The 13,628-nt window shown below is 42.4% G+C and overlaps 1 protein-coding gene across 12 annotated transcripts in view; it reads left to right on the top strand.

The window, feature by feature from the left end:
• The window catches only part of OTUD7B (OTU deubiquitinase 7B), a 52,372-nt gene that overhangs the window by 25,690 nt on the left and 13,054 nt on the right, over window positions 1-13,628 (top strand). For 4 of the 12 annotated variants that reach the window (XM_007088042.3, XM_042993999.1, XM_042993998.1 and 1 more), the window contains 4 exons: window positions 4,697-4,846; window positions 9,606-9,794; window positions 11,606-11,833; window positions 13,292-13,393. In XM_007088042.3, coding sequence (XP_007088104.1) covers window positions 4,762-4,846; window positions 9,606-9,794; window positions 11,606-11,833; window positions 13,292-13,393 — 604 coding nt within the window. In that variant the 5' untranslated portion in view covers window positions 4,697-4,761. The other 8 variants (XM_042994002.1, XM_042994000.1, XM_042994007.1 and 5 more) reach the window with 8 other exon arrangements.

The raw sequence follows: 13,628 nt of genomic DNA, 5'->3' as shown, positions 1-13,628 counted from the left end.
GGATGGAGGAGAAGAGCAACTGGCAGGTGGGGACAGGGGAGGAAACACGAAGGAATCCCTCTCGCCTTGTTTCATAATTTTTTTCTGTGAAGTCAGAGGCAAGATCACATGTTAGGAGTAAGGGAGGTGATGAGGATTGGGTAGGAGAATGGTGGAGGTGTGGGTCAGTAGCCGAGAAGATGGGTTGACTTGTACCAAAGTCAAACGGAGACAGCAGTGTTTCATTGAAAGTAATGAGACTGGATACCATTAATTTGTAGTTGGGTTGCCCTGCGTGGTTATGTGATCTCGTCTTGCTCAGGAACCTCAGATAGCAGAGAAGTTGAATGGGAGAGCGATCCATATCGGGCCAGTGAACTAGACGGACAGCAGAACTAGGCTTTTACAGGAAAATAAGTGATCGGTCTTTGGGTTCATATTCAATTAGGCAAGAAGGGACAAAGTAGCATCTATCCATTTTTCTTCATCGCCACTGCTGTCATCCTCGTCCAGCTCACCATCACGTCTTTGCAATAATTTCCCAACCAGTTTCCTTAAATCCGTGTGTTCCTTCCACATTCTTCTTCTCACTACAACCAGGGAGATCTTTTGATATTTCAAATCTGATCATGCCCAGTCCCTACTTCCAACCCTTCAATGGCTTCTCGTTACTTTTAGGATAAAATCTCAATCTTTAACAGGGTCCACTAGGCCTCTCCTAATTCTCATTTTGTACCATTCTCACCTCTGTGTTTCTTCCTACCACAGAACGTTGAGCCAGGTTTCCTCTGCTTGGGGTATTCTTTCTTTCCCAGCTTGTCTCCAATTTCTACTCATTCCTTGGTCCTTAGATGTAATAGCACTTCCTTGGGAAAGCTTTTTCTGACTCCCTGTAAGAGATAATACCCATTTCCTGGGCATTTCTTTATTATAATCTTCTATGAAATTTTGTGGGGTTTTTTTTCCCCCTCCAGACTAGAATCTTTGTGAGGATAAAGATTGTATCTATCTAGTTCATTGTTGTGTCTCTAATCCTGACCATAGCGCACCTAACACATAGTAGGCACTCCATGATTTTTGTTGAATTAGTGAATAAGGTGAATAAGGAATTGGATGTCTTAGTCTGAGGTGAGGATATCTTGAATTAAGACAGCAGGTTTAGTAGTGGAGAGGGAAGGCTGGAAGCAAGATGAGGTTGTAGCCAAAGTAAGGTGTTGGAAGTTGAAAGTACAGAGGTGCAGTAATTTTAGGAGATGGCAGGGTCCAGGACTGGGGCGTTGGAGTGGAGATGGAGGTCTTTGCATTTGATGAGATTATGAAACTCTCTGGCAGAAACGTTGGATGGATTGTGCAGGTGGGTGTCAGAATTGCTGAGGAAAACGGTAGGATTTAAAGTGAGAGCAATATAAGGCAGGAGTCTAGGTCTTTAATAAATATGAGCGAGAGGCTCAGCCCTTTCTTAGAATTCAGTGGGTAAGAATCAGGGTCGTTTGGGGTTCAGTAATGCCACAGTGCCTTGGGAGGCAGTGTGGTGCAGTAGAGAGAGCGTGTGTCCAAAATATCTGGGTTCAGACTTTGGGCAACCACCTGACTTTTTAAGCCTTATATTTGTTTATTTGTAAACAACCCATTTTTCTGTGAAGAAATGCTTTCTCTAATCCTTTTCTATGAAAATGCCATCATTCTTGGGAATAGATTTTATTGTTCCAGAGAAGAGAACAAAGGCCATTATGTGAAAGTTACAGAGGGAGGTGGGCTGGTGATTTAGTTTAGAAAAGCGTTTTCTCACAATTAGAGTTGTCCAACAATAAGATGGACATGTGGCAAAGGAATGAGTTCTCCATCAAAACTTGTATCGATGTGGAGGCGGGCTGACTTCTCTGTCAGAGATGTGATAGAAGGGTTCCTGCATGGGGGCAGACACTGGATTACGTAATCACTAGTCTTGTCCACTTGGAGGATTGGTGGGTTTTGACCCCAGTTGAGATTTGTCTATACATGATTCAATCAACAGATGTTTGAGTGCCTCTTCTGCTTTGCGTGAAAGTTTGGAAGCCAGTGTTTTCTTTTTTTCGTTCCTGTGTGCTGAGACAGAGCCCAGGACTGTGTGTCTTAGTCTGTGTTGTGGATATTTCCCATTTGGAATTTGAGAAGCGCAAGCCCGGTGTTGCTGGTGATGTAACAAAAGCTACTGTCCTCACCTGGTGGGTGGGGTTAGGGTGGAGTCTGTGGCCGCACCTGGAGGCATCAAGTACAACAATGTGCTGCCAAGAAGTTTGGTTTAGTATTTGAATTTTTTAGCAAGTAATTCTAGATAACCGTTGGATCTCTACATTACTTTCCAAAACTAATTTTTGGAAAGAATGACCTACTATGTTGGCAAATGAGATCTGTAATGCCATGGCATGGCATTGATGGTTTTCACTGGTTTCTTAGTCACAGGAGCCTGTGTCTGGCTGGGTGGGAAATTGCCTACACGTGTGTGGCTTAATCAACTCTTGTCTCTTATTGCTGACGGCCGTTTGTGTGTTTATTGTACATCTCCCACATTCTTTCAGAAAGTTATAGTGGCTTTCCTAAGTTCCTTTGCATATTTTTTTTTTTAAAGAGAAAATTGAAATTCATTTTGCTGCTCTGCTCTTGGTTTAGCATTAGTTATGCTTTTAAGTTATTTGGGCTGCACCCATCTCCTGTGACCTCTGAGACAAGGACTAAAATGGTCTTGGAGAAGAAATTCTTCTCTGTATCAGGGGAGGGGGAAGCCACTCATTCATTTATGAATTCTGAAGGGATTTAACTCTTAAGTATAAATTGTAAGAAACTAATTATAACTCAACAGTTTGAATTTGAGGTATGTTGGGCCAAAAGTTCCTTATGCATTGGCAGCCTTTTCTCACAATTGTGATACTGAAGTGGAAGGAAATTAGACATTGATAATATGTAGACCGAAAGAGAATGTCAGGATCATGTCAGGCTGTAGTGAACTGAAGTTCATTTTTTTTAACCCTGGAAAGGATCTTAGAGGTCATCAAATGCAAGTCTAGGATATACAAGAGGCAACTGAAACCCTGTAAGTAATTTGACCAAAGCCACCCAGCTAACATACACAGGTGTAGGTCAAAATCATACGATCCGAGGGTGGTGGAAGTAGTAACAGAAAGGAGAGTTTCTGAAACTTAGGAAGATGGATTAGGACCATCTAGAAATAGAGGGATTATATAAAGCATGAAGGACCCTGGAATTTCTTATCTGCTAACTTAAGCTGAAAATTGATTGGTTTGGTGGTGGCTGGTGTGGAGGTTCACTGAGTTAATCATTTACTCTTCAGGCATTTACTGACTGCCTACAATATTGTAGGTGCTGTGCTAAGTGTTGGGGCTACAAATATGAATAAAACACGTCCCTGCACTCATGGATCTTTTGTACTACTGGAATCGTACAAGAGAGAATACTTTGTATTTTGCCCTCTCTCTCAAAAAATTCGGTGTCACCAAGTTAGTGACCTACTGGCTTTATGACCCACAAATCATTGCTGTTTATTTGCCTTAATATTTCTAAGGAATGCAGAAAATCAGGATCTGATCATACCACTGAACAAGCTGTGTCCTGGGGTAAGGGGCGTTTGAAGAAAAAGTATCTGAGTCACCCTTAGACTTCAGGTTGTTTACGAGAAGATGTTTCTGAAGAGAGTCACCTGAGTCACGTTTTACCTTTGAGAATTCTACTTTTGGCCTTCCCCAAAAAAGCAAGGGATTGGTGGGTGTGGTAGGACAGGTGTGTTATGGTTACTGTAGGAACAAGCCGTCTTCTCCAGAGAACTAAACCTGTCTACCGTGGCCAAATTTGGTTAGAGATTGTTCTTCACTTTGTTATTGCTTCCTCAGCTGGGACTGCCAACTTTAGAGGAATGTGGATTGGTGCCAGGCTATCAGGTCAGGGACAGAATTTCTGCCAAAGTCAAGTCTGAAAGAGGAGATCTTTTTCAGGTGAACTTATTTGGTTCATTTGTCCTGGGTGGAGAAAGGCATGTTTCCTGGGTTCATGAAGTCAATGGACAAAAATGAACTCTGTGTACCTTTGGGATCTCTACTCTGCTTTGTGTAATAGCTTATTGTTTCATTTTGAGTAGTTTTAGCTGTCAGTTTGCTCCTTCTGTGTCCACAGCCAGGCTCAGAACACTAGTCAGCTCTAAAGTTATTCAGTGTATAGTATTCATTCAGCAAATATTTACTGAGGGCCTGTATGCCAGGCACCGTGCCAAGTGATACATGATGAGGATACATTAGTGAACAAGACACACAAGCACTCAGCTTTCAAGAAACTTAAATATTAGAGGAGGAGACCAGACAGCAATGAATTAAAATAATTTCAGGGTATAGCAAATGCCAGGAAGGAAATAAACAAGGTGGGGAGTTCTTCAGGGTGGGTAGTCTGCTGTTTCCTTCTATTAGTTTGGGTAAGCAAACTGATGGAGGGAAATGGAATACTCTAGAAAGACAGAAGAAAAGCATTGAGAGTGACATTAAGTTTTGTGATTAATTTAGTAGTTAAGAATTTAATGGGGAATTAGGAAAGTAAATGTTGCTCTTCATAATAAATTCAACTGAAATGAATGAGGCAGGATAGTTTCCCCATTTGGTTAGGAAGCTGCGGAAATTGGGCTGTGATCATCCTGTCTCAGTGTAATTTGAGCCTTATGTGTTTATTTCCTCCTCAGGTGGAGGGCTGAGTTTTGATCTATGTCCACCCTATCTCAGCTGCCTGAAAGTACTTAATGATCACATGACCCTGGACATGGATGCTGTCCTGTCGGATTTTGTCCGTTCCACAGGCGCAGAGCCTGGGCTGGCCCGAGATCTCCTGGAAGGTAAGGAGTCATGAGGGGAGCATGAGAAGAAAGTAAAAGACTATAGTGGGGGCGCCTGGGTGGTTCAGTCAGTTAAGCGTCCAACTTTGGCTCAGGTCATGATCTCGAGGTTTGTGAGTTGGAGCCCTGAGTCTCTGTGCTGACAGCTCGGAGCCTGGAGCCTGCCCTCCCCTGCTCACACACTCTCTCTCTCTCTCTCTCTTTCAAAAATAAACATAAAAAAAAAAAAAAACGTAAATGAATAAAAGGCTATTGTTAGGATGACTTGGAACAGTTTAAAGTGATCCGAAAGGTACTTTGTGTATGGCAGGCCTTACATTTAAGTTGCTTCTGATGACTTTGTGTATGACTCACCATAATTTTAAAATGCAAATCCCCCTTTTACCTTGAATTTTGGGGGTGGCTTTCTCCACTGTCAATTTGTGCTATGGTAATGCAAGTGAAATTTTATATTAGTCCACTAAGAGTGTAATTCTAGATCTGTAAGGTTTCCTCTTTATAAAAATGACTTTTGGGTTTTTGTATTTGGAATCATCCGTGGTTTTGTTTCTTTTCTTCCCTAATTTGTATAGATGGTTCTTTGTCGAGTGAATTAAGTTAATGTTTTCATTTTGCTGCCTTCGTTTACTTATATCTGTATATACCCATAAATGTGAACATTCTAGACTTTAAGATCCTCAAGGCTTGGAATCATGTCAGTAGAATCCTTTGCTTAGAGTCATAATTAACAGATGTTTTTTGACGATGGAAGTATATAATGATACAAATGGGTAAGCCTGTGGAGGAAGGGGCAGGTTAGGTTGTTAGCCTTAGCAAGGTGTGACAATTTGACATTTGCTTCTACCTGTTAATTAGGAGATGGAAGGTCTGGGTTTAAACTCCAGTAATCTAATTCAGGATGACTCTGCCCTTGACTGGCATTTTCAGTTTTATCTCCTGCCACCTTCTTATGTTTCAGCTTGGCCCCACTTGTCACCTTTCCCTGGTCACATTGTTTTTGAAGTCTGCAGTGTCTCTTCCTCCTTTGTTCTCCCCAAATTCTCCTCGTCCTCCAGGATTCAGCTCAAACGCTTCCTCTTCCTTTTGTAACATGTGTTGAATGGTGTACGCTTCAATATGTGTGAGGTACTTGAGATAAGATTATTTTATTCTTAAAGTCACTCTGCATTATAGGTTTTATTATCCCACTTTACAGTTTTAAAAACTGAGGTTCAGAGAAGTTAAGGAGGATCTGAACTCAGACAATCTGGTTTCAGAGGCTGGCTCTTCACAATTACGTTACAATTAATATCGATGTAATCCCCCTCCCCCCCCCCCCCCCCCCCCCCCCCCCCCCCCCGCCACAGTCTTGCTTACTCGCCCGTGCACACACGCGCACACACACACTTCTGTGTTATGAAGGAAAAGTTGAGAGGGTAGTATGGAAGTATAAGAGAGAAACCTAATTTAGTTGTAGGATACAGAAAGGCCTTTCTGAGAAAGTGACATTTGAGCTGAACCCGGAAGAGCGCGTGAGGGTAGCAAAACAAAGGGATGGACGAGAGAGTATCAATACAGAAGCTTACGCAAGGACCCCAAGGTGAAAGAGAGTTTGGCACGAGGTAGGAGGAGTGGAGCAAGAGTGGTAGGAAATGAGTAGAGAGGCAGGAAGCAGAATACGGGGGCCTTTGTAGACTGTGGTAAGAAGTTTCCATTTCATTCTGTGTTCAGTGGGAAGCTGGTGAAGCGTTGTAGTCAGGGGAGTGACATGATTGGATTTGAGCTTTGGGTGAAGGCTATAGAATGGATCAGAAGGTGGCCAGAGAAGTGGTCGACCCAGTTAAGTCTGTTGCCACAGTTGAGGTGGGAGATGATAGTGGTGCTGTGGTGGCAGTAGAGAGAGAAGTGGATGGATTTAAGATAGGATTTCGAAGGGAAATCAAAGGGCCTGATCCTCATTTTCCCCCCTGCCTTTGTCTTTCTCTCTTGCTTTTTCTTTAAAAGCTAGCTTTGGTTGTAGTGTAAAGAACAGATTTGAGAGGGGAGATATTAGCAGAAGAGAGACTAGCTGAGCCCCTCCCAAAGACCAGGGGATGATCATGAGACGTGCATGGGGCAGTGACAATAGAGATGGGCAAGAAAGAACAGATTTTGAGAGATGTGTGATGAGCGCAAACATTGACTAGGTAGTGAGGGAAGAGGAGTCAGGTTTGAGTAGTGAGGAGCTGAAGACGAGGCCAGTTTCTGGCCTGGAGGGCTTGTGATGCCATTACGGATTTGGCATCAAATATAGAAGGAGATGAAGCAAGTCTTAGGAAGGAGGATGATGAAGGGGGGCGCCTTCGGTTGGTGGCTCAGTCAGTTGAGCATCTCACTTTGGCTCAGGTCACGATCTCGCGGTTGATGAGTTCGAGCCCTGCCTCAGGCTCTGGGCTGACAGCTCAGAGCCTGAAGCTTGCTTAGGATTCTGTATCTCCTTCTCTCTCTGCCCCTCCCCTGCTCATGCTCTGTCTCAAAAATAAATAAATGCTTAAAAAATAAAAAGAATAAAAGGAGGAGGAGGATGGACATTCAGTTTTGGACAAGCTGATTGTTAGGAGGATCTGATTTTAAGGAGTCTACCACAGTGTTGGAAATGCAGAGTCAGTGTTCAGTACGGTGTTCTGTATTTCCAACTGTGTGGTAAACCTTCATTCGTTCATTTGTTGAGTCAGGAAAAAAGTCCTCATTCTTCAACAAATATATATTGAAAACCTACTATGTGCCAGGTTCTAGGTGCTTGAATAAAATAAAACTGGCCTTATATTATAGCAGGAAACACAGTCAAATAATAAACATGATAACCAAGTCATTGGAAAGTATGTTATAAGGTGTGAAGTGCTATGGAAAATGATAAGGGAAATGGTGAGATAGGTTGTGATTTTTACTTGGGTAATCAAGGCAGGCCTAATTAAGAATGTGACATTTGAACAAATACCAGAAGGAGATGAGGAGTTGTCTATGTAGAAAAAATTGAGGAAAGAGCCTTCTAGGCAGTGGGGATAGTTGGTGGAAAGTCTAAAGGTGGGAGCAGTCTTAGCTGTTTGTAGGAAAACGGCACAGAGGCCAGTATGACTGATGCAGTGTGAGCAAAGGGAGTTGGAAGAAATAGTGAATGTAATGGTTCAGAAGTAAATTCATTAGGCATTAATGATTCATACAGCTTAACTGGAGAATTATAATATCAAGACATCACAGCAACAGCAATAAATACATATATAAAGCTTTCTGTGTACCAGGGCTTTTAATTCATTTATCTTCATAACAGCCCAGCATGGAATCATCTCCATTTTCATAGTCAGGGAAATTGAAGCACAGAGAAAAACCTGGAAAAGTAGGCCAGGTCATAGAGGCGCCTGGGTGGCTCAGTCGGCTGAGCATCCGACTTTGGCTCAGGTCATGATCTCAATGGTTTGTGGGTTCGAACCCCACGTTGGGCTCTGTGCTGACAGCTCAGAGCCTGGACCCTGCTTCGGATTCTTTGTCTCCTTCTCTCTCTGCCCCTCCCCCGATCACACTCTGTCTCACTCTGTCTCCCAAAAATAAATAAATGTAAAAAAAAAAAAAAAAAAAGTAGGCCAGGTCATAGAAAGCCTTGAATGTCCGACACAGGAGTCTAGAATTTATTCTGTAGGCGGTGGCAAGAAATTCACGATTTTGATTGTGGAACTGAAATGATCAGAATTGTGCTTTAGGACGCCTGGGTGGCTCAGTCGTTAAGCATCTGACTTTGGCTCAGGTCATGATCTCATGGTTCATGAGTTCAAATCCCACATTGGATGAGCTCGTGCCCCACATCGGGTGAGCTCGAGCCCCGCTTCAGGTGAACATGAGCCCACTTTGGGTAAAAAAAACCCACGAGCCCCCACTTCAGGTGTGCCCTGGTTCATTCTCTCTCTCTCTCTCTCTTTCTCACTCTCTCTCCCCCCCCCCCCCCCACACACACACCCACCCTTTGCTCACTTGTGCCCTCTCTCTCAACAACAAAAAAAGAACTGTGCTTTAAAAAGATTAATCTCATGGGATACTTTAGAGTGGATTGATGGGACACTGGGTGATAGGAATTGAATTAAGTGGGTAGCAGATGGAATAGAAGAGAAAAAAGTGTGAACGATTATGTCTTAATGTGATGTATTGAGTAATACAACTGGAGAAGGCAGTAGAAAAATCTATTGTGACAAATCTACCATTTAGGGTCTTTTCTTCAGTAGAGTAGTGATTCTTAAATTTAGGGGCAGTTAACATTTCCTTTTGGTAAGCTGATGACAGCTGTCAGCTCCTTCTATAGAAGAATGCTCATACACAGTTTCAGATGGTCTAGGACGTCCTAGAGCATGTCTAGGCTAAGAACTCTCTGGATCTCAGAACTAAGAGACCTGGGCTTTCGTCGTACTTGTCCCTGGTGCAAACTAGCTCATTCTTTCTTTAGGCTTCCTCTGTGTTAGCTGTCAAACAAGGTCACTAGGTCTGCGTGGGCCCTTTCAGTCCAGAGACAAAGTGTCAGTGCTCACAGAGCTGACTTAGCAAATAGACAACAAGTAAATAAATAAATTGTGATACCGCACAGTGAAGTGTTAATGAAGAAAATTAAAGCAGGGTAAGGATTGGGAGAATGATGGACACGCTCATGAGCACATGCTTGCTAGTTTTGAGAAGGTGGTTTGAGTGACCGTTCTAGGTCTTTCCTCGATCTCCCTGTACTCTGAGCACCCAGTTCCCTTTTTGCTTTGTCTCCTGCCAGGAAAGAATTGGGACGTGAGTGCTGCCCTCAGTGATTTTGAACAGCTACGTCAAGTTCGTGCTGGGAACCTGCCGCCACCCTTTAGTGAAGGGAGTGGTGGCTCCAGGACCCCTGAAAAAGGGTTTTCTGATAGAGAGTCTGCCCGCCCTCCCCGGCCCACCCTACAGCGGCAGGATGACATCGTTCAAGGTACTGGGGTAACTGAGGGGGTGTTTCTGTAGATGGAGTAGAAAGGAAGAGAGGGGACTGCTGAATGGAGTCATCCTTTGGAAATGACCCTATTCCTCCCCTGCCAAACTGAGGTGGCCTCAGTGTGTCTTGGTGCATTATGGGGATTACCCTGTATGAAGGTACCACACTGTCTCACTGCATCTTGAATATTACTCTGTAGTAAGGCCTTTTGCAGATACTGGGAGAGAACTAGAGGAAGGAGAACAATCTAGTTGTTGTGATAAGGTACATAAAGGTAAAATTCAAAGGATTATGGCCATTTACCTCTTTGGTTAATATTTGTCAGTGTCTATCAAAATTTAAAAATGCATGTGTACTCTGACTCAATTTGATTTCTAGAAATTTATCATATATGTGTATGTGCATGTGGGCGTATATATATGTCCTTTAAATAAATATATACATGCATACATAAATAGACACATACACATATGTGGCATAAAGCTTGGAAATGAAAGCTTGAAAAAAAAAGGACAAGTTAAAGCTTGAAAACAGCCTTTAATGTCCATTAAATAAATTAAAATCTTCTATGTTGTGGAGTACTCGGCAGCCATTGGAAAGAATTAAGTAGAACCTGATGTGCTGTTTTTGAACCATCTCTAAAATCTTCTGAGAGAGGTAAGATGTAGTAGAGTTATATGGTGTGTTCTTGTTAGTGTTTTTTAAAATTTTAAAAGCTGTATGTGCTTCTGTGTGCATAAAAAATTCTAAAAGGATCCAAAAGTTTGCTTCGGGGGAAGGGATCAGAAATTTTGAATATGAGGGAGATTTCTTTGTAATACTTTGCACCTATTGATGGTATTTTGATTTTTTACCACGGGCTTATGGTACTTTTTATTTTTTTATTTTATTTATTTTTATTTTTATTTTTTGGTACTTTTTAAATACTTGAAAAAAATGGTTTAAAAAAGAACATCACTATGAAATAACTTTAGACAACTGTTGATTGACTTTGTGTGTCATCTCTGGCAAGTATTTCATTAAGAACTACTTCCCAACATAATTTTTAGCGATTTTAATAATCTTGATATAACTCAAGCCATGCAAAGGAATTGTAACATGACACTGAGCAGATTGTGATCACAGAATATCTGCTGGGGAATTGTAAGTGCCATGTAATTGAAACAAATGAAATGATTGGGGGCACTGTCTATGTTATTGTCTTTCTCTGTAGCATGTTAAGTGAGAATGACTGTACCTCTACAGTTCTGATAAATATGAGTATCGAGAAAAGTTGTAGTAAATAATGTAAGTAAATGATATTGATGGTAGATAAGAAAGTTCCCGGGTGATTTATCATTAATTTTCTATAATGGAAATGCTTTCCTATGTTCTCCAAACAGTGAGAATTATCAGAGTGATTATTTGATTCAGTCTAGCCAAACGAAAGCCCCACTTCCTTTATTTCCTCTTTTTCCTACCAAACAGTGACCAAGTTGCCAACTGAATGAGTCCCTATTATGTTGGGAAATGGAATTGAAAGAAGATAGAATCATGGGGAGAAGTTCAGGCAAATTCTCTTAAAAAGGGTAGAAAGCGGAATATATATTTGGTGCTAATATAAGTGCTTGCAAAAATACTACTTTCTATATTTCTCCATTTGTATTTGGCTTGAGAAAAAGGGTTGGGAAATGTGGCAGCCAGTTAGATTCAGAGCTAGCCCCTGTGTGCTAGAAGAGGTAACCCTTGTCAAGAGGTAACTATCACCATGTGAGTGGAAAGTTCTCTGGGCTGTGTATGTTCTAAGGTAACTCCATTTCTCATTGCAGAAAAACGCCTGTCTAGGGGCATCTCCCACGCCAGCTCCAGCATTGTTTCCCTGGCCCGATCCCATGTCTCCTCCAATGGTGGGGGTGGGGGGAGCAGTGAGCACCCCCTGGAAATGCCCATCTGTGCCTTCCAGCTTCCAGATCTCACTGTGTACAACGAAGACTTCCGCAGCTTCATAGAGAGAGACCTTATTGAACAGTCCATGTTGGTTGCCTTGGAACAGGCAGGTCAGTGAGTGCTTCTTTTCCCAGGCCCTTCCCTCTGCTTTCCACCTGGAGGCAGCCACGTGGAGGGGCTGGCCTTGACCAATAGCTTCCAGTCTAAATGTGGGATCTGACTGCAGTCAGAGTCAGGAATCAGTCAGATAAACATGCACCGAGCTAGGTGCTTCTTCTCAGGACACATATTAGACACTTTCCTCTGGAAGTTTCCTGTTTGATGGAAGGGAAACCAGATATACACATGAAAGGCCCAGTCATCAATGCCTAAAAATCCAGACATGGGGAGAAAAATACAAACGAATTACAGTTGGCTCTGGAACTCCTTGTGACCAGAAAGACCCAAACTATAGATGATGTATGATGGTGATTAATTTAGAAGTTCCATTTGTTTACATGAACCTTTCCCAAAAGATTTATTTGCCTTTACAATTGTGTTTGTCTTAAATTATTGTTAAAATTAGTTAATATGATGGGTTGGGGCTGCTGGGAATTCTGGGAAAAGCTAGTCAGGTATTAAAAAACTCCCTTGGAAGAAAGACTGGGGCTAGGAAGTAGGGGCATGGGTAAGAAGCTTTCATTTTTCATTCGGTAACTGTGTGCATCTATTTATACTTTTTTAAAAAGTTAGCACGTTATCTGGCTTAGTGACATTATAGGCCAATTTTTCTTTCTGTAGACTTTTCGGTAATTCAGGAAAACTTTTAAACATGATTCATAAAATACTGTCCTCATATGAATAATGGGTTGGCAATTGTGGATGACTGTATAGGACAGACTCATTTTCTTAGGTGTTTCATGTACTTTGCTTGTTGCTCATGTTTTTAAAGTCATACCACATACAAGCTGACAACGCTGACTATCACGTATGCAGATGATACTTACATGACACTTGGACTATATGCTTTGGTTTTTCTTTTACTGATGTTGGGTTTGTGCTGAGATTCACTGGCACAATATTCCCTGGTCTCCGGAGCAGAGTGAAGGAATCAGAGCCAGACCAAGTAGCCAACACAGATTTCAACCTGTGACTTTGGCCTCCTCATCTAACGCAGAGTTGCTCAATCTTAGCACTGTTGACATTTAGGACCAGATAATTCTTTGTTGTTTGAGCTGCCTGGTACATTATATTACGTTTAGCAATCTCCCTGGCATCTACCCACTAGATGCCAGTAGCATCCCCCCTACCAATTGTGACAACCAAAAATATTTCCAGATACTGCCAAATGTCCCTTGGGTATTGATGAGATCAGTGGTCCCCGTGTAACAACTGCTGATCTAACCAATCATGCTCTCCAGCTTCTGATGGACTAGGTGTAAGTGACGAAGGTATAAAGACAAACAGAGATGATTTTATTCTGGGTAGGCTTCCTACCCAAGTTTGGGTGGAGGCAAGTTGGGAGTTGTTTGAGGGCAAGGGGGTGGGAAGGATAATCTGCTCCTCTCCGTTTCCTCCTTTTTCTGTAGGGCGTTTGAACTGGTGGGTGAGTGTGGACCCTACCTGCCAGAGGCTGCTTCCTTTGGCAACTACTGGGGATGGAAACTGCCTTCTCCATGCAGCCTCCCTAGGTGAGTCTTGAAGATGGTGTTCCATACCCTCCGAAAGCAATAGAATTAAATCTCATGTGCAGGACTTGATCAGGCTAACCTTGATCTTAGGCAGAAGTAATGATACAGTGCGTGTGTACGTGCTCGTATACGCGCTCGTGTGTGTGCACATGCACATGGGCATGCGGTACGGGATGGAGGAGAGCTCTGCCCTGGATTTTCAGCCTCGTTCAGAGGACATATGGAGAAGCCAGGA

The sequence above is a fragment of the Panthera tigris genome, chromosome C1, assembly GCF_018350195.1.
Source record: "Panthera tigris isolate Pti1 chromosome C1, P.tigris_Pti1_mat1.1, whole genome shotgun sequence".
Lineage (NCBI taxonomy): Eukaryota > Metazoa > Chordata > Mammalia > Carnivora > Felidae > Panthera > Panthera tigris.
Note: the sequence above shows the minus strand (reverse complement) of the source record. Positions and strands in the feature narration are given on the sequence as shown.